The 21,938-nt window shown below is 38.5% G+C and overlaps 1 protein-coding gene across 1 annotated transcript in view; it reads right to left on the bottom strand.

The window, feature by feature from the left end:
- The window catches only part of PPP3CA (protein phosphatase 3, catalytic subunit, alpha isozyme), a 110,143-nt gene that overhangs the window by 50,355 nt on the left and 37,850 nt on the right, over window positions 1-21,938 (bottom strand). The window contains exon 3 of the mRNA XM_010003180.1: window positions 2,678-2,802. Within this exon, the coding sequence (XP_010001482.1) occupies window positions 2,678-2,802 (125 nt within the window). The remainder of the gene's footprint in view (window positions 1-2,677; window positions 2,803-21,938) is intronic.

The raw sequence follows: 21,938 nt of genomic DNA, 5'->3' as shown, positions 1-21,938 counted from the left end.
TGCTGAGTGCCTTAGGCAAATACTTTTTTTCCCCTCTGCATTATCAAATGTCTTCCACCTACCTTATGCAATTTCTTCCTCTGTCTTTATGATAATAGCTTACATTATATAGTACCTTTTATCCAGAAGAATCCCAAATGCTTTGCAACCCACAGACAAGGATTATCTCACCCACTACCAGAACTCAGCTAGGTCGAGGCTCAATGGTGTCATTTTTAACTAGATATCACACTGCAATCAAAGGGATTTTTTAAAAAGCTTTTATTACTCCTGATTAGCACCTTGGACCAGTTACTTGATTTTTTTTAAAAGATCTCAACTGCAATAGTCTCAGCAGAAAGGGGAGCCAACAGATTGACAGAATAAAGATCACCATGTGACTGACGTGGTAGAAACACGCATTGAGCTAAGGGCAAGACCGTTTACTACCACAACTTCTCCAGCACAAAGTAGTGGCAAGAGCTGGTGCCTACTAAATGTGCTCAGTGCCTCTTCTGCACAAAAAGCACACCCCCCTCCCAGCATGCCAAGTTGCATTCTTCACCATTTTCCTTCCCTACTTACTGTGCTGAGTTCATGCCTGAATGCACAGCTCTCCATCCAAGTACACTTACAAAACAAAAAACTGCCTTTCCTTTCAAAGGCATTCTTTATTCAAGGTGACAGGCGGGGAGAATCAGTTATGTGACCAAAACCAGTAGTGATTTGAGAACATTATATACAAAAAGGAATAATGTAAGTGACCATTCAGGTGTTTCCTTGGTGCTGGCAGAAGACAGTGCTGCTTCCAGTGAAAAAGTAATGTTCCAGCATGGAAAAACTAAATTCAGAATGTAATTTGCTAAATATATATGTGCAGGTTGCTAAATGAGGAATTTTAAGGGGCTTATTTCCCACCCATAAGATATTTTACTTTGTGTTATATAACTTGCTAAGGCCTTTAATTGGTAATAGCCCTGGAGGAGATTTCAGCAAACTGTCACAAGCATTTGAAAGATGAAGCAAATTCACTTGTTTTATTTCTTATATTAAAAACATATATATAAATGAACATTAAACTCTTCTCTTCCAGATACAACTTGGCTCAACTGAGGTCTACAGGAGATGTGAATTAGGTTATTGCAACTGAAAAATGGTAGTTCAAGATTGACCTGCACAACAGTTTAAGTCTATGAAGCCACGCCCCACAACTCCAAACGTCCCTCATGCAATCCAGCATGGTAATCCACAGCAATGATTTAGCTCACAGCTCACTATGGATGAGAAAAGGGAGCAAACAAACGTGGCTCAAAAACCCCATCATTACTAAAGTGCTGACTCCAGTATGAGACTAAATCCTGACTGTATTGTTTTTTGGCAGACAGGTGAAAGACCTTGCAATTCTTCGTTATTTAGAGCATTTGCACTTGGAACAGAATATTTGTATCTGAAAAATATGTGAAAAGATTCTGTTAACATTGAAAATTAAATTTTAAATTAACTAACAAATAAAAGCTAGTTTTACTGAATCTTATATTTAAGAAATTTCTATTCACCCTATAAATATAACACTGGCAAGATAATGCACTGTGCCATTTTACAAACAAAAATAACTCAGCTGTTTGGGATTATGTATTTTTACACCAATATGGCAACAGTGTGCTAAGATGTGGTATGTAGGATGAAACAGCAGTATGTGTGTTTTTACATGCTGCAATCTTATCTTGACAGTGACACAGCCATGTGCTATAGGGCCTATATAGCTTTTAACAGTGCTCACCCCTGACTGAAATTCTCAGAGAAAGGAGTCCAGCTGTAGCTCAAAAGCTTCTGCAAGGGTTTCTGCCTGATCGTTCAAGGACTAGATTAACTATGACCTGAATTAACAAATCCAGATTAGGTTTTATTTGATAATCGTGCACCTCATCTCTCAGTTTGCAAAATCAAGGAGCAATACAGAAGGGAAATAAAAAAAACAGTTTGTTTTATGAACACTGTAACAAAGTATTTGTGCTTGGTATTTGGCTTGTTATAAGTCATAGGTGGGCATGTTGGACACCTTCTTCCACAAGCCAGCTACAGATGATGTAATTTGACCTCCACATTCTACAACCTGATACTGGAGTTTGTGTATCACTTCTCTGTGCGTTCAAGTGCTGCATCACAAGCCGGAGATCACTCACTCCTGCATGCCACATCTAAACAGAACTCATCCTTCTCCAGCACTGCATATAATCTGCTGGCTTTTTGTTCCATTTACCTCCAGCCTAGTACTTCCATTTTCATAAAATTTTTGCATCCATGAGACTCAGATCAATAAATCTAAATGTCAAATTAAACAATGAGTTGTTAATTTAGTTTTTCTGTTACTTCTCTTTTCTAATGCCTCATGTCTATTCATCATATTTAGCTGGCACAAGCTGCACAGCAGCCTGACTTCTGTACTATGTTTGTATGGCCACTAGTTAGCACCAAAGTCTGCTCACCATCAGCTTTCCAGGACAGACCGGTAGGATTTGGCTGGATATCAAGCAACCTTTAAGAAAACACCATCAGCAACCTGAACATTGACTTTTTTAGCTCACAAGTGTGATCTGCTAAGAGCTTGATTATTCCTAAACTGGTTAAATTACGATGCTAAATATACACAATAGGCCATAGGCAGTTTCACAGCCAAAAACAGAAATAAGAAACTTACTTCAATGCTGAAGTACCCTCTGTCCACGTAGTCCCCCAAGAAGAGATACCGCGTGTTGGCAGGAGAACCTCCCACTTCAAACAGTTTCATCAAGTCAAAGAACTGACCATGGATGTCTCCACAAACTGGAAGAGAAAAAGAACAATATTCAGATTCACCACACAAAGTTCATCCTAGGCATACGCATTCTGAAGTCACTGTCTTACGAGAAAGGTGTTATGACAATTTTGTGCATCATCCTCTAGTTAAACAACCAGTGAGATGTGGCAGCTGCTCATCAGAATCTGTTTTCTGTTTCCTCCATCCATATACATGTGTGCAAAAGGCTACCAACTCATTAAAGGAGAGCCATTAGGCAAATTTGACCTCTTATTTTCATAGGTACCTGTCCATTCCTCCTACTGCCCGGCAAAGTACACAATTCTGGCAACAGTAAGACAATCCAAAGTTGTACTGAAAAAGAGAACATGTTCAAGCAAGGTTGCTCATTCTTTTGACATCACTCCTCTATTTCTCCTAATCTTAAATGCAGACAAACACCAACACTGTGTATGCCACTGGTTAAAAAGACAGATTTCTGACTACTGGTTTCTGTATAGAAAAATGGCCTACTTGCTTTCCCAAAACTCATCATCTTACAGAAGAGGAAACTGATTTTTTATGCTTTAACCTCTCCCACTTTATTTAAGCTTATATAATTACGGTTGGTTTCAGTTCACTGCAAGGAAGTCAATCTAACAAGCAGCTTCCCTAGAAAAAGCAGCCCAAACAAACATGCCAGACAGAACACAAGTGATGTGCAGCCGGGGCTAAGCAGGGATGCCTCTTTCTGTGTTTTGGAGTTAAAAGATTAGCTTGGCTGTATTATCAAATTGAAAACGTCGTGGTGGGTGATCGTAAGCATCTGCAGGAAAGCAGCAATGCTTTTGGAGGCCCCCGTGGAAGCTTAACTAACAGTGCTCTGTCAAAACCTACTTTGTTTTCCCTTGCTTTGTTTCCTCTACCCAAGGGAGGAAGAGAACTTCTTCCCCCACCCCTCCAGTTTAGGGCCAAGCCCAGGCCTTTTCTGCCAATGATCCTTAACAAAGAAAATGTTAACAGCCTTGACACTTACTGAGGTCAGTTTAGACCAGTTCTCTCTTCAGTGACTCAAAAAAATTATCTTATTTTCAAACTGGAAGGCTGTTTATGAAGAAACTGAGTAAACTAAGGATCCAAGATAGACCTTATCTTGCAACAGCAGCACAGCTTCTTAGTAATTGTTAGCATGAAATTCAGTAGACTTAACATTCTCTCTTTGCTGTAATGGTTGTGTTCCATCACGGATAATCAGACCTCACATTTGTAACATGGCATGGAGAAGCTGAAGTCACATCTCCACATAGCTACAAGAGGACAATACAGAACAGCTGTAACACCAAACCAAATAAACTCACAGTGCAAAGAGTGTTCTTATGTTACTGTCTTTCACCTCAGTGCAGTGCCACATTCTATTTTTTACTTCAATCACTTTTCTCTGAAGGCATACACTAAAAATAGGATCAATATTGTCATTACATCAAAAAACTAAAACCAAAAACCAACCCCCCCAATCAAACCAGTGAGTGAATCACACACATTCCCACCCCCCCTGCCCTGTGTACAGAAAAATACACTCATGTCCCAGTCACTTCTTTCATGAATATTTATGCTAAATTGGTGACACAATTCATGAGTGCTGGCTAGCTGAAAATTCTTCTGTAATAGTAACAGGGTATTTCCCCCATAAAATTGCAATACAGTACTCTTGTCACCACTTTGTTACATTGAATGATTTCCTTTTCCTAGTTGGTCCCCCTCCCCCTAAAATTTACAGATTATAAACTTAATATTGAAAGTCATCAACAGCTATGAATTTCTATCTCAAAAAAATATCTACCATCAATTATGCAAAATAAATACTATTTAAATCCTCGAGTGGTATATCAACATCTCTGTTTCTCCAGAAAAAAATTGTACCAAATTGAAATTTTTTAATAGCATTTTTATTTGAACACATTAATCTACCAAACCAATACACACTGCTCGCCTGTACTCCTCTGCATGGACACTGTGGGAAGATTAAGAACACGTGTCGCATATTGATGGCCAAGCAATCTGCTCTCCCAACTTATACCAGAAGAGCTTTTAGTTATATAACTGTACAGCTCTCTCAATTACCGCCCGCCCCCATTTGCACCAAATGCAAAAACCTGAAAGATTTTAAAAATGGATTTAACTTCTGCTCTTTCACTAAAGTACAAGGAAACAAGCTGTTTTTTGGTCTGTGGTGGTTTTGTTTGGTTTGGTTTTTTTTGTTTGTTTTTTTTTAATGTGGGTTTGTGTTAACAGGAAAATACATTGAGGCTGTTAGGGAGAAACCTGGAAGGTCAGAGCACTTTCTCCAAGTAGCTGTACGTCCCTGAATTTGTGACAAGTCAGAAAATCAGACAGCAAACTAGTGAAGAGGACAGAAACAAAATGTTCAGAGCCCTGCAGTCCCACAACTTGCAAAATTCTGAATTGGACCTGAGAGTCAATACTCAATGGATACTCCAGGCACTTCGCAAGCAGCAGCCTACTCTTTCTATACTTGACAACAGTTTGGTAAATGTCTCCAGGAAAAAAAAAAAGAAAAAAAAAGAAAAGAAAAAAAAAAAAAAAGAAATCTAAAAAGCCCTCAGATCCAAACCTTGCCAAGCAATTAAAGTAGTTCCAAAAGAGAAGCTTAAAATCAGCAGGTAACAGCAGTGGGAGGAAAAGACGACACTCAAAACTAACAGAGATTTAATTTAGAATGGTCAGATCCCAGAATTCCTACTGAAAGACTACAAGGTTTCTTACAGTTAATCCAATTAGTATTTTGCCTGACACAGCACAAAATAGCTTAAGGAACTTTCTTTTCCAGGTCTGAGTTTATAGACCTGAACCATCCAATTTTGTACATATACAGGACTATAGTCCATTTATAGATAGAAAGCAACTGCTTCTAAAGCTACAGTTCTGCCACCTTTCTTTTCCAACTCCTAGGAGTCTCAAACCTGGAAGATATCCCAGGCAGCTGGATTAATATTTACTTTTCATTAGGTAGAAGCAGCAGAGATCCAGCATTATATGTCTATTCATGAAGTCTGAAACATCCATCAACCATTAACTCTGCCATCCCTTTCACAGCTTGTCTCACAGCTTCTCATCACTAACAAAGAACCTTGGAGCACTGTCCCACCAAAAGCCCACAGGAGGGGTTCCACTCCATATTGCCACTGCAATGCTCTTTAAGTTACTACCCTCTCCCTTTGTACTATAAACAAAAGTTTTGAAAGCACACCAATTATTCTACATTAATGTATACTCTCATACAAGCATTACTCTTGGAGCTGCCATTCCTTTAAATTTTGCCAAAAATGTTCTTTTTTGTACGTGAACTTTGGTACTAGAGCACTTGCTATAGAACAACAGGATATGAACAGTTTTCCATCAAATAGCATGAAAATAAAAAGGTGCAGTGAGGCAGGAAATTCAATTCTTAATGACAAACTCCAGGATTTAAAGTATGAACACAGGGAAAATAAAACACAGTTTGTATGTGTGTGGGTTTAACATAAAGAGCAGCTGTGTTTGCACAAAACAAATTTGTCAAAAAGAGGAACACCAGGTAGTATGGCTCTATTAGAAATTCAGGTTTCCCAAAAGTGCCATCAAGTCATGGCCTTTCTACACTCATCAATTTACGATACCAAAATAATCTGACAGCATACTGTTACCCTTAAAAGACTGCTTAACTTTATTTAGTGATTTTCAACTGACTTACCATTTACAGGGATCAATTCAGGCACCAAACTTACTGCCCATGAACTAGTCTAACTGACGCTGTCCATAGTGTCCATCTACCTAACCTCTCTGGGTGGCAGGCTCCAGAAATACACAGCATGCTATGTAAATAAGGGGGTTTTTAGCTGTTGTAAACTGTTCTCCTACTGAATTACTGCAATCAGAAGGTTTAGGGAAGACCGGTTGGTTGTGGACCTCTTAGAAATTTACCTCTGTTGAGGACATTTTCAGGGGAGATGTGAGTCCCTCCAAAATATTCAAGTTCACAGGACTGTCCACACACTTACTGAGAAATCATGCTTGTAAACAGCAACTTCTGCTTGTTGAGATGATGAGTCCTTTGGTCCACTACACCCCCTTACACTATAACACCAGAATTTTCCCAATGTAACTCTCTCTAAAATATCATTTTATTATAAAACCAGAAACTGGACATGGGAGAGGGAAGGGAGAAGTTTTTTCATTTGTAGAAATTGTTACCCTAATTATGTTTCTGATGGCTTCACTGTGAGGATCTCCCTCTGATTTATGCTGAAGGAACAAACAACATTGAACAGGAACCACTAAAAGAAGACCAAAGCACCAGCATATTTACATAAGACAGTGGCAGAGCAGTGATTTAGATTGCAATGACTTACAGGCACAAATACGAAGTCCAAAAATGTGCTTCAGATGACTAAATATTCACTACACACAAACTCAGTCCAGAAATTATTTTGTGTGGTTTCCCACTCCAGATGGATATTAAGAACGAAATTTATATTCATAGTACATGAAACACTATGTCAATTAAAAAAATTTATATCCACAACAGTTAGGATAAGCTGCATGTATTTTCTCATTTATCTTGTATATACTTAATTGGTGTAACACTATAGTCTGATATTGAATACGATCCGTGTTTCAGGTTTTCCAGAGACACCCAGTACTTACAAAGCCTTACTCACAAAGTAAGTCTGAGCTGTCTCATGGATGATCATTTTTCCAGGTCTACAGGGAAGGATGGTAAAGAGGCTGCATACCTCAATGGGAAGTATGACCCAATCATTTCTCCAGGGAAGCAGATTGGAGCAATGAAAAGTTACCAAAGGCTGAATGAAGAAGCCAAGTGAGGAAGCAGTACTTACAAGCAACAGTGGACACACAAAGGCAAAAAGCAAAGACAACTAGATGAAAGTCTGCAGCTTGGCTTCCTTAGCCAAACAATAAATATGAGGGAAAACACCTGCAAGAGCTACTTGCATGAAATTCTCAGGAGCATCAAGAAAAACTAATGCATTGCTCCTGAAGGGCTCAATTATTAACCGGAAGGCTTTCACTTTACTCAAGATGTAGGAAGAAAGTCATATATGAGTGTCATATGTCTTTGATTACATAATTTTTCATCTTGAATGATCTTTCTTTTCAAGTATATGAATTTGAGGAATACAATATATTGCCACAGCGGCATGAAATGCTCAAAAAGCCAGAGTTTTTGTTCCATGGCTTTTTAGTATATATATTTTTTAATTGTTAAAGATTGGGCACTTTTCTTGCTCACTTTTTAGAGAACAAGGTGGAAGTACAAAACAAAAGAAGAAACTACAGAAGCTTTCATTTGTAGCTGCTCACTAAAGCTGTACTTGAGACAAACTCAGTGACTAAGTTACATACATTGTTTTATAGTCATGCAGTTCTGTTTATAAGTGAGATATTTAAAGAACTTGCATTTTTCATGACTTATTCAAATTAAAGTCAGAATCATTAGGCAGCTTGCTAGGTAACTTATCCTAAGAAAACATCTACTAGACTCAACATAATAGGCTTTCATATGCATGTTTGTTATTCTAAGTGTATTTAACAACACAGCTCTGCATTTCCAAAAGAAGCATGATCTCATTCATATCTCACTATCTAGCACAATCATAATAGGCTTTCACCTATCTTTTCCCCTTCAATCTCTGCATGCAAACTGACAAATTTATACTACCAGAGTGAACTGGCACTACCAAAAAACTGCAATTACATATTTTCATAGAGGCTTGCTTCACCAAAGATAAGGCCAGAAATCATCAGCCATACACAAAGGAAACCACAAATGGACCATCAATGCCACATTTGACAATATTGTTTTGTTGCCGAATTTCCTTCTGTGTATTGTGGAAAAAGGGGAAAACAGAAGTATCTTGGGAACAGGTGCTTCTGTGCAATACAGGGGACACTATCCTGTGTTCTGTTCTGCCAGCACTTGTAATGCTAGTGTCTGTAAAGACCAACCCAGTTCACTCCTTGTAACAGGAGTTAATTTTCTCCCACCCTCCCCTGAAGGCTAGAACAAATTAATGACACTTGATTTGAAGAGGTACAGTGAAAAACGTAGGAAAGGGTAAAGATATCAGAAAAGACTTGCAGGACAACAGGCATTCAAGTTCTACGGTGAAGGAGGAAGCAAAAATAAACATGCAGCAGCAAGTCCTTCAAGATGTTAAGGCTACCAAAATATCTTCAGCACAAAGTTTTTAAAAATAGCTTCACAGGATTACTTTTTGTATCACAAAATTATTTGCGGTGTCTCAAAACAGAAAGTATGTATATAAGCCTGGCCAGCAGAGGAGCATCTTCATATAGATAAGAGATACCAGAAGCAAGAGAGTCTCAGGAAACAGCTTTCAGCAAGTACTGTAAAACCTACATTGGCAGAGAAAAATCCCTTCCCTACACTCTCCTGACCCATCTGGAATTTTTCAGGAGAGTAAATGGGTGCCACAGCAGCGAGATGCCAGATAAAAACTTTCCATTCCAGGTCAAAGCAACGTAGAAGACTTGCAGTAGAAAGAGGACGGTGAGCTAGTTAGTATTTTACAGAATTTTTCCAAGATAAACAGGGAAAGGTGCTCTCATCAGATATACAAGATGCTGAATCAGGTCACAGGAAGAAAGATAAAAGGGGATGGGAGTAAAACAGCATTCATCCCCATACACGTCAAAGAAACAACTGGTTCTTTTCCTGTCACCTTCCAAGGTCACCACTGCCCCTGAGTATCCTCCATAGGAAATGGAAAAGCAAATGAGCTGGCATTATCTCCTGTTAATGCATCCTCAGTGTCAGGGAGCAATCTGTCTAACAAATAATATCATCAGAAGGATTACTTGTAAGGGAAAGTTCTTCATTAGTTTACGGGTAAGGATTTCCAGATTATATCCTCAGCTCACAGTTATTTATAGCAATAGGGAAATTTTCTTAGCCCCAGTTTTACAAGATGTAAAAAACAAAGGCCTGGGAAAGTTTAATAATTTATAAAGTCATGAGTTTGGTCTGTAGGAAGACAAGGATAGCCAGAGAGGGAACAACATATCCTCGTATCACTCCATTCAATTCTATGCACCAGAAGAAGAGAGCCCTTTCCATGAGGAAGGAAGGTCCACAAGAAGCAGCCCAGTCTGGCTTTACATGTGATGCTCCAAATGAAATTTAGGGAGGTGAAACAAGGCAAAATGGGAAAAGTGATTTAGAAGAAGAGAAGTTCAAATATGCTCAGCTCTGCAGAAAAAATAAGTCTGAAATTCAGTGTTGTGTTTTATTCTGGGAATAGATTTTTCTTTGCCTAGATTGGACCATAATATTGTCTGTCTGTATAACATACCAGTCTGGGATTAGATTTCCTCTGTTATATCTTTCTCATAAGTTTGATTGAAGAGACCTTCATTAGATTTTTGCTATACAATGTTTTTTTCAGAGTCAGCAACTTGCCATTAGAAGCAGTACATAGCCAGTCCTTCACAATTTAATGTGATAATTTTGTTCATTATTTAATTCAACTGTTAGGATCAGGTTTCTTTACAGCTACTATTTCCCTCAGCAGTGCAATTTTCATCCTCACTAAAGTTAAAACAAAGACACTGGGATTACATGGATATAGTAATAGTCATCAAAAGGTAAAGAAGCCCTCAGTATTTACAAAGGTTTGGTGGATACTATCCTTGTTTGCTCTTCTTACTGTAGAATTTTAGAGTGGTATTACCCTAAAAGACAGCAATCCAATTACCTTCCTAGCACCCAGCAATTTACAAGATTTTATGGGTAGCAGCATTAATATATTGAGCTTCAGTGAAGGAATGCCTAGCATCTAAAAACCTAACTACAAAAAACAGACATTCGTGTTGGCTTGTAATATATATTTGACATTTTCACCCAAGGATAACATTGTTGTTACAGTTTTCCCATCCTTTCCCACTGCAGACCTGCTTCCTGCTCCATTGCACCCCCACTAGCTGTTTTACTAAGCATCAGAAGCATTACTCTATGACAAAAAAGCATCCTCAGCACAACAATTTATTTTATCAGTGGAAAACAAACATTTGCTTGACACAAATGCATTTGTTCATTACCTTCAGATCTACAGTACTCTGCCTGGATTGCCTAGAAAAAGATGATAAGGGAAAATAAATATTCTCTTTCTCAAATTCCTAGGTTCTTAATACACAACTGGCAGTATTGACATGGATACTTGCATGCATCCTGAGTGGAATGAGCCAGCATCATTAGCTTCAAGGAAATTCTGTGAAGTTCAGCATCTGGGCTTAACAGTCAATATTCACAGCTGCGAGCAAAAAGGAGCAGCAGGGAAGGCCTACTGAGCTTTAACCTCAGCTTCAGCCCTTAGGTCTTTAATGGGATTGAGCTATTATTTTAATCTAATCTTTCTGTACTACAAGTGTTCATGTGCTAGTGTATGGGTATTGGGTTAAGGGAAAAAAATAATGTCCAAGTTTCCCATTTCTAGCTCAAGCCACATAAGTTTACTTTTTAAAACTGAAAAATCTAAATTTCATAACCAAAACCTTATACAAATTTAATTCTCAGTAAAAATTTATTAACCTTTGAGGAAAGTGCTTTTAAGAGGAAGCTCTCCATAGTATTTTATGTCCTGGCAAAAGCTCATATGATAACTAGTTAGGGAAGGCAGTGCAAGGCAGATTTGACCACATTAACTTCCTCCTGCTGAAATCATATACTTAAACATGTTCTTGAGTAGATGTTTATAAATTCATATGGTGATCCTAAATCAACATGAATCAGAGAATGTTTTGGGCTGGAAGGAACCTTGAAGATCATCCAGTTCCAGAAAAAACCCACTATCACTTAATGACAACTATGAAAATGAACACAAAGAAGTCACACCGATTAACAGAATAGCCTTAAATATGTTTCTTTGCATGATTTGCTATTAGGCATATAAAAAGTGCATGCAATTTAGCCAGGACTCTGGGTAGCATCAGGGGTGACACCCAACCAGATTTGGGATAGCTCCTGCACAATGCTCCTCAAGCAAATGAACTAGTCTCTCCCACTATGTTAAGAATCATATTCCCAGTAGCTGGCTGAGGAGGGAAAAAACCCAAAAAACAGTCAGAGGAGAGGAGGAACAACAGCCAAAACCCACTTTACATACAGTAAGTTGTTATGGTAAGTAATGGAGTACTGCTATTCAGAAACAGAGGCAAGAAGAAAAGGCCAACATCAAAAAATAGCTTGCAAAGAGAACATCAGGTAAAAGAAATAATTAAAAGCAGAAAAAGAAAAAATCTAATACACTGAATTGGCTTTTATAGCCCTCTTCTGGTCTGTAGTGTATCAATAATCTCAAATAATACATCCTTTCAGGTTTCTAATATAGAGTTATCAGACACATTTTAAATAATAACAGACCAAACTTTACAAGGGGAAGTATATAAATGTTTAATGTCTTGTCTTACCAATCACCCAAACAGGATTTCATCGGCATTTGGTTAAATTTGATATATGAATTAAGTACATGTGAAATAAGAATATTTCTGTCCAAGCATCTCCACCATCTTACTTTTTGCACTTAATGGATACAGGCCTCCACTGCTTAAATCAGCCTCAGCTGAAAAAATCATATACATGCAATTAATGAAAGCAGTATATATACAGCCTGAAAACACCCCCAGCTACAGTTCCGTATGATAAAAATAATCTCACAGATTTAGGATTTTAATAAGGAGTAATAGGTATAGATATCAAATAAGCTCAAGGTAGCTTTTATAGTGCAAGGGTGAGATTTTCAGGAAGTTCAGAGGATCTAGGTACAGAGATCATTAATTCTGATGGAAGCAATACGACTGCTTCTTTCACAGCACTTCCCAGATTATCTGGTTTCAAAGAAGATGGAACACCATAATCCTGGACATATACATACTCTAAATATGAAACTACGTCTGTGACCTTATGAAATTTTGTTTTGAAATATAATGTGCATCCATTTAAATGCAGCTAGTGTAATAAAGGTTAGTACCTGAAAACACAATGCATTTCTTCTTAAAGCAACAACATGAATAAGGATGCTTTTAAGAGAAAATACAAGACATGAGACCAGCATCTGACTCCCTCAAACACCAGGTCTTCTCTGAGAAAGTAATTTCAACACTAAACGTAAAGGAGCAAATCTAACAGTGACACACACCAGAAGAAACAATTACCATCCTTTTATGTAAAACTAGGCAAATTTCCTGACAAATACTTGCACAAACCCCCTCCAATGTAAGTTCTTCCAACATAGAGCACTGCAGGTGTGCGTTACTGATGGTGGAATAGCCATAGCTGTATGGCTGTACCGAAAGACTGTTGTACCAGTCTGAAATGGAGCTTTGTATCTGATGGGATTTTAAAGATAATGGGTTACACTTCTCTTTAACACTCTGTCTTTGCATGCTGCTGCTCTGGTTACTCCTGTAATACTCAAGCCAGAAAGTATTTGCGACAACTTGCTGCTTACTTACGCTTTTACTTCTAGGAACTTCAGTTTTTGGTTCTGCTCCACTCAGTTAACACAACCTTTTTTTCTGTGATTACAGACCTTTGGTTAGAGGGATCTTCAAACTGCTATGGAGCAAATAAATTAGTTCCTTCCTTAATTTTCATTTTGTGAAGTCGTACTAACCAAGGAAAATCTATTGAATAAGTAAATCAGTATTTTATCTGAGTTGCAAGTAAAGTTTCTCGGCTATTCTCAAAATACTAGCAAATACCCACTGACTCTCTTGAGTTTTGCCTGTCTATATTAACACCATAGCTCATACTCTTCTATCAGTATTGGGAGAGTATAAACAGTCTAAACTTTAAGTCCACATACTTCAGGTAGAAAGTCCAATCTCTTACATCTGTTAGTTTTAATGATAAGGTGACAGAAAAATGAAAAAAAAATATTACAGACAAGAAAAAAGTCTTTTTCTCTTCTCACGTACTTTTTTTTTTCATAATTGAAATCACTTCTGACACTATGAGCCTTATGCTTGCTATTCTTGGGAGGCTGGTGGGTGAACCACTAGAGATACAAGCATAAAACTCCAGCTCTCTAAGTCTAAGGGGTTTAAGGGGCAGAGTACTGCTAAATTATTATTATTTCTAGTGCAAAAATGTCAATCTATATTTTAGCAGAGGATGCTTATTGTTCAGAACCTTATTGGGCTAGTATCAGCTGTACTTCCACAACACACTGAGGTAACCAGATCTATGATCATTACTTTAGGCCACAATGCACATACTCCTTTGAATATTAAATGCAACACTGTCCTGTCAGAGCACACAGCAAAATAACGCTTTAACGGGCCACTAAAAGATGAACATTTCCTTGGTTGTATTCCATGCAAGTTGGGTACTGGCGATATTTTTTTAACAAAACACTATGTTCATGCAGTGACTGAAGAAGCTGAGTCTTTCTTTCAGAAGAACTTTCGTCTTTAACTCTCTAGCTCTGCAAAATGACTCATTTTTCAGAAGGAACACTGTCTACTTTTGGCTAAGATAAAATACATTATTTTAATTCATTCCAGAAAATGTTCTTTCCAACTACAACTACTACAACACTAACTTCAAATCCAGTCACAGCTTACTTTTGTCTTGACAAAAAGAAGAAAAAAATAGTTAAAAAAAAATAACTTCCTTTTCATTCTATTGAAACAATTGCATTTATTTTTCTCATCTATTTCTTTAGCATGTGTTTTCTGCAGCTTTGAATTCAGCTCACAGCTGTAGAAGACAAGGATCACAAAAACATTTACGGAGAAAAATTATTTGGCAAAAGGAACCACCTGGAAATTCTCACAGTGATAAGAGTTTTATTTTACTTTAAACTTTCTACTTAGAGTGTTGTTCATCTCCTCATTAACACCAAATTTCGGAGAATAATACCACTTTCTACCAACTCTTACAGGCTGTGAGGTTCCAACCCATGTGGGGTGTCTTGGGTTGGAAGGGAGCTCTAAAGGTCATCTAGTCCAACCCCCCTACATTGAGCAGGGAAACCTCCAACTAGAAGAGACTCCTCAGAGCTCCATCAAGCCTGACCTTGAATGCCTCCAGGGATGGAACCTCCACCACCTCTCTATGCAAGCCATTCCAGTGATCCAGCACCCTCACCTTAAATAACTCCTTCCTAATGTCCAACCCAACCTAAATCTACCCTTTTCTAGCTTAAAACCATTACCCCTTGTCCTGTTGTTACATGCCCTTGTGAACAGCTCTTCCCCCCCCTTCTTATAGGCTCCTTTCAGGTTACTGCAAGGTCTCTCCAGAGTCTTCTCTTCTTCAGGCTGAACAACCCCAACTCCCTCCGCCTGTCTTCCTAAGAGAGCTGCTTCAGCCCTCTGGATCATTTCCATTGCCCTCTTCTGGACATGCTTCAACAGGTCCACATCTTCATGAGGGAATTTATATTATTGCTTTTATGCATATTGCTGGCTATTTTGTTCCTTGCATGCAAACAGGAGATCTCATTCCCAAGAACATGTTGCCTTGATTTTAAGAAACAAAATCTTTTGCCCTTGTTACAGATTCCTTTACAAAGCAGATTGCTGCTGCTCCCTTCTATTGGTTAGTACAACTGATGGGTGAAACTTGGTTCTCAGCAGTCCAGCAACTCAAGGGAAACCATTCTCTGATGGTTTTGTTACTGTCAAGTGAAAAATGTGTGCTAAAATAAAACACACACTATTTGCACTTTAGTGACTTTTCAGGCTGCTTGCTACTCCCTCTGGATTCCAATAGCAGGGTTATTTGAAGTGAATGCAAGGCAGAAACCTTATAGGTACATAAAAATATTAAAATTCTAATATATTCGTATGTTTGTTAAAGCTTGCCTGTGCTCTACTGAAATTGCAGAAATTGCTTGGCAGTCTCTTTTTAGCCTCCTGTATCTGGCCAAGTAATAAAAAAATACCTTCTGGATCATGACCCTGTATTTATTACACCTGAAAGTTTTCATGTACTCTAAAAATTTTAAAACTCATGCTTTCATTGAAAATTTTATGTTATTTTGTTGTGTATATTTAAAATAAAAATATTTCAATTACTGAACTTTATAGAGAAAATTCATTAATGACCTTCAACTGACAAAGGTCTGTCTCCTGTAAATAGCCTGTTAGAAAGCTGAAAAGCATGTGACCCAGACTAAAGAAAAACACCTCACATCAACAGAAGCTTCTTATAAAAAAGCAAGACAAATCATCATGACTAAAAATATGAGTCAGTGCAGATAGGATCTTATCTTGAGAAAACATACAAGTAAGGTAATCAGGTTTCAGAAGATCATCACCCACAAAATAAAGTAATTGTGGGTCTGTCTTTTGAGTCTCCAAGAGAAGCAGGGATATCTATACATCATAAGACGTAGAGCTGATGAATCTGCTGTGAAAAAAACACTACTCAAAAAGAATGGGCTGCCAACTTACTTTTCTCCTTTTTCATGCAGTCTCAGAAAACAACCAATTCTATAATTTAATCCAAAAATCTTAATTCTCTTTACTCAAAAGAATGCATGTAGACCAAGGAAATATTTGGGGTTTTCCACCAAAGAAAGTAAAAAGCTGTATCACTAAAAGCCAGTTAGGTATAAAAATACTGATAGGGAGGATAAGGATAGGTTCTCTGGAATAGCCTCTTACCATGACTGCTGAAGGTGAAATTCATCTCTACAACTATTGCTAAGAAGAGACAAAGTCACCTTTCATAGATGTTAGTCCTTTGTTCAAGAATTATTAAAGTCTAACAGACCATTTTAAGAACTAAATAAATTGTAAAAGTTCACTTCAACCACCTGTTCAGCTCATTTAAAAGACTTGCTGAAACTGGACCACAGATCTAAAAGGCAGGAGCTGTTTTAACAATTACAATTAGGTAAGTGAGGATTAGAAACTTACTGTGGACCCCATTACTGTCATCTATTCCATCAAGGACTGACAAATTAAGTATACACACCCACAGGGGATCTCAGGATCTGTGCAGGGTGTAGAAAATACTCTTTAAAAGTAGGAAGAGCCTGAGCTGTCCCTCCCAGGCTGAGCAAAGAGCAGCTTTCAGTCCTGACATTCAGCAGGGAAGGACTCAGGACTTTCTTTGAGCCCCTCTTGTTTATCTACCCTGACTAACACACAGCAGTAATGAGGCAATTAAAAAAACGAAGCTACAACAGACTTCTGCAGTCTAGCAGGGCTGCTGTACCATGCAGAAGTCAAGTAAGCAGTTTTCACTTTTTTCTCCTTTATAAAATTTATTACAATAAAGTTCTAGTACAGGTATTCATATATATGCTAAAAAAAAACCCCAAAACTGTTTAACTTGCATGTTCTTAGTGAGCCATCAGTAGCATAGGTAAACGATAAGAATCAGCTGTGATTTGGATTGGAACAACCATTATTATTCACTGTATTCCTTGTCTTAGGATTGTTCCTTGGCTGGCTTGCATATAATTGAATATAAACAACTATCTTATATAAAATTATGTCAACTACAGAACATATTTTTTTCCATTTAAAGAAATTGGTGGGCAATTTATACCCAAGAAACTTATTAGTATTCAGCAGTCCCTTCACAATAAAGTCTTTATCCACTTAAAAATGACTCACATAGATCTCATTTACAGACTATTGTCTCTCCAGGAAAAAAAAAATAAAAGCCCTAGAAATATTTGCAAAAGAAGAAAAAATATTCCAATAAACACTTCCTGCTTGTTTCTGGGTCATTAATTTGGTATTCAAGGTTAGTTAACATGCTTATCTTGTCTTTCTTTAATCATGGTGTCCTTTGAGGCATAGAAGATGATGTTGTGAAACACCTAGAGAGTTTCACATCCCTGAACAGGTATTACAGTCATTTCTATTATTGATCTGTGGGATGATTTGATACCTGAATAGACAAAATGCTTTCTCAGATTCAGGTTCTGTCTCTATCAGAGGTTTTTATTAGCCACCTACATGAACAGTATTCCTGGGAAGTTCCTTTTTAAGTAAATGGGTAAAGAAACATCATTTAAGGTAACTTTTCAGTGGACTTCAGGACTGCTTTGCTTTCGAAGACAGCCCTTGAACATGGATGCTCTAATGATCTAGGCTCATTAGTCAGAGAGATACAAATCTTTACTACAGCAGGAAACAGGCTGCAACATTTAAAACTCCATTAGTGACAATGCAAGCAAGTGGCAGGCTGCAAAACTTCGCTTTTCTGTTGAATAAAGGAATTGAAGAGAAGAATTAGCACCATCCTCTGTTGCTACTTATGTTTGCTGGGAAATGAGGAAATATTTCTCTGTTTTAAATGGCAACAGTAAAAAAGTTTATTGTTAACTTAAAAGGCCATTTCTATTTCCTGTAGCCTCACTTGAGTTTTTCATCATTCTTCTGTACAGTATTCTAATAATCATTACAGGCTGACGCATTTTTTTGAGTTGCTAACCAGCATGAAGTAATTTTGTTAGCATTTGTGAAAACCAGAAAGTTATTCCACATGAGAGTGCATGTTGGTTTTTAAAATGCATTTTAATTCAGTAGACTTCAAGAAACTGAAAATTCACATTTTGGAATTGTTGAAGGATACATTCCTCAAACCAGAGAAATGGTGTAAGTGAAGGGAGAAGAGAGGAAAGTGCAAGGTGCAAGAGGAACACCTTATCACAGAATCACAGAATCATTAAGGTTGGAAGGGACCTCAAAGAACATCAAGTTCCAACCCACCTGCCATGAGCAGGGAACCCCACCACTAGATCAGGTTTGCTGAGGATACGCTCAATCTCACTGTCCATGTCTCCAACAAAGATGTTAAACAGCAGTGGTCCCAATACTGATCCCTGAGGGACACCACTCGTCACCTGCTTCCAATTGGACACTGAGCCATTGATCACAACTCTCTGGGTGCAGCCACCCAGCCAATCTCTTATCCACCAAGTGATCCATCTGTCAAATCCATGCCTTGTCAGTTTGGAGACCAGGATGTCATGTGGGACAGTGTCAAATGCCTTGCACAAATCCAGGTAGATGACATCAGTTGCTCTGCCATCATCCACCATCTGTGTAGCCTTGTTGCTGAAGGCCACCAGATTGGTCAGGCATGACTTGCCCTTAGTGGAGCTGTGCTGGCTGTCACCAATCACCTCTTTATTTTCCATGTGCCTTAGCAGACTTTCCAGGAGGATCTGCTCCATGACCTTGCCAGACACAGAGGTGAGACTGACCAGCCTGTAGTTCCCTGGGTCTTTCTTTTTCCTCTTTTTAAAAATACAGGCTATGTTCCCTTTTTTCCAATCAGCGGCAACCTCACCAGACTGCCCTGACCTCTCACATATGATGGACAGAGGCTTAGCAATTTCATCTGCCAGCTCCCTGAGGACCCGTGGGTGAATCCCATCAGGTCCCATAGATTTATGCACCTTCAGTTTTTTTCAGATGGTCACAAACCTGCTCTACACCTACGGTGGGGTGTAATTCATTCTCCCAGTCCCTGCTTCCACCTTCTGTGGCCTTTGTGTTGAGGTTGGAGCACTTGCCAGAGAAGACTGAAGCAAGAAGTCATCGAGGACCTCAGCCTTCTCAATATCCTGTGTTGCTACCTTGCCTGTTTCCTTCAGGAGAGAACCTACACTCTCGTGGATGTCCTTTTCTCCTCAACATACCTAAAGAAGTATTTCTCATTGTTCTTAACATCCCTGGCAAGATGGAATTCTAGCAGGGATTTGGCTCTCCCCACCTGATCCCTAGCTGCTCAGACAACCTCTCTGTAATCCTCCCAGGATACGTGCCCTAGCTTCCACCTCCTGTATGCTTCCTTCTTAAGTTTGAGCTTTTCTAGGAGCTGCTTACTCATCCATGCCAGCCTCTTGGAGTTTCTACTTGACTTCCTCTTAGTTGGGACCCATTGCTCTTGGGCCTGGAGAAGGTGATCCTTAAATATCAGCCAGCTTTCAAGGGCCCCTCTACCCTCCAGGATGTTATCCCAAGATACTCTCTTGAGCAGATCCCTGAAGAGACCAAAATCTGCCCTTCTGAAGTCAAGGGTAGTAAGCTTGCTGGGAAGGATCTTGGACTCCACCATTTTATGGTCACTACGACCAAGGCTGCCCTTGAGCTTAACATCCGTCACCAGCCTTTCCTTGTTGGTGAGGACAAGATCCAGCATAGCACCTCTCTTTGTTGATTCCTCGATTACTTGGAAAAGGAAGTTATCATCCTTGCACTCTGGGAACCTCCTGGGTTGTTTGTGTTCAGCAGAGCTGTTCTTCCAACAGATGTCAGGGTGGTTGAAGTCTTCCATGAGCGCTATGGTTTGTGAATGTGAAGCTGTGAGCTGGAGGGGGTCACTTTACCTGTGCCCCAAACTTCTGTCACAAATAGAGTGATCATTGTGCACACAGAATGGTAATTTTTTGCATTCAGAATAATAATAATAAAAAAATACTATCTTTTTCTTCCAAGGCTGTATCTTGAGCAAAACACAAAAAATAAAGCAAGCAAAAAGGTTTCCTTCTGCTACTTAGGTAATTACAGGAGGAAAAGGGCTGCCTAAATACAAATAAAGGGAAGATGTATTGATTCAATCACACAGTTTAGTTTTCTGTTGTTGACCTGACTGTTCAGGAATGGAGACAGTGAGGGGTTAAACGTGGCAGATGCAGACTTTGTGAGAAATTACAGAAAGAGCAACACGAAGGAAAAAAAAAAAAAATCATGGAAAATTATGGATACACTTCTGAAATAAAGTCCAAGCACACTGCTAAAATTGCTCTAAATAAGTTGCTTTGCAGCTGTCTTATTTTTGAATTTTATTTTGCTGCTTCACTTGTACTTTCACTGTGTTTTTCAATACATCAGGACAAAGATGGCAGAGCTACAGAAGAAAGCAATGAAAGGATCATGGCTTTCAAGGCTCCCTCTTGTCCTGAAACTTGGACTGCATCAAAGCCTGGGACACCCAGATTGATTCTTAGTTCAAGGCAGGAACAGACCCAAACTTAAGTGACAGGCCAAGCATAAATGAAGTGCAGATGTGGGAAAAAAAATAAAAATAAAAATTCCTGAACAGAATTCTAAGACAACAGCCCTCATTTAACAACCAACTACTATGCATTATTTTTTAAATGGTGTAAGGCAGAAAAAAATCTGCCATTCTGAAATAAATGAGTAAACAAAATCAGTGTATATTCAAAGTTAGAATCAAGTTTCATGCTTAGTTCAATGCATTTTTTACTGAAAATACATCCTCTGTAACCATCAGTCTAATGCTACTTGTGTGACTCATACACAGATTTTGCATCCCAGATTAAAAAAAATTCTCCCTCATTGCTATCTTCATGTTATTAGAGAGCAGTTTATTTCAACAGAAAACAAAAGAGAAGCATGCCATTGTTTACATTTAAAACCATTAGGAAAACAATGTGGAAAATAGCAGCTTCACGATATGAAAAAGCTTACGAGGCTGAAAAACATCATTAAAGCTTAATCATCCCTCCAAGCCTTTAAACTCTCTTGGGGACCTCCAATTCTCACCCACTCAGACTTAAATTTGGTATGAATCAGGTGTCCTGTCTTAAGAGACAGCACAAAAGCCTCATCTCCATGAAGGCATCATCCCCACCTTCACTGGACTTAGACTGTGCCCTGCTTCTAGGAAACTAGTACCACAGGTGACACATTCAGGATGGCACTGCACCAACTTACATGGAGCCAGGTCACCCTCCTTTTTTTTTTTTCCATTTTTATTTTTTTTAATGTTTTAAATAAAATGAAAATACTTCTTTAGAAAGATTTTGTGCTGCTTCTCAATGCATGGTACTCACAACACAGCACAGCTGTCTAACATTAGGTGGATATTCTATAATAAAGTAAGGTTAGATCTGCTGCCAGCACTTCAAATTAATTTTTAAGGACTGTGTCAATAGAATGCAGGGGCAGGCATCATGCTATGCTGAGTAGCAACAGTTACATTAGTCACTGAATTAAGCAGTTTTACAGCCTACAACGCAATACACTCAACTCTCACCTCAAAAACTCACACTAGTTATTTCTTGTTCCTTCTCAATTCAGCTCTATTTGATTTTTCCATTCAAACCTAATTCTGCTTCCTTGCATCTTCAGAGGAAACAATTCC

This window comes from Chaetura pelagica, unplaced genomic scaffold, assembly GCF_000747805.2.
Source record: "Chaetura pelagica isolate M959 unplaced genomic scaffold, ChaPel_1.0 scaffold188, whole genome shotgun sequence".
Taxonomy (NCBI): Eukaryota; Metazoa; Chordata; class Aves; order Apodiformes; family Apodidae; genus Chaetura; species Chaetura pelagica.
The sequence above is the reverse complement of the archived record's forward strand: the minus strand, read 5'-3'. Positions and strand labels throughout refer to the sequence as shown.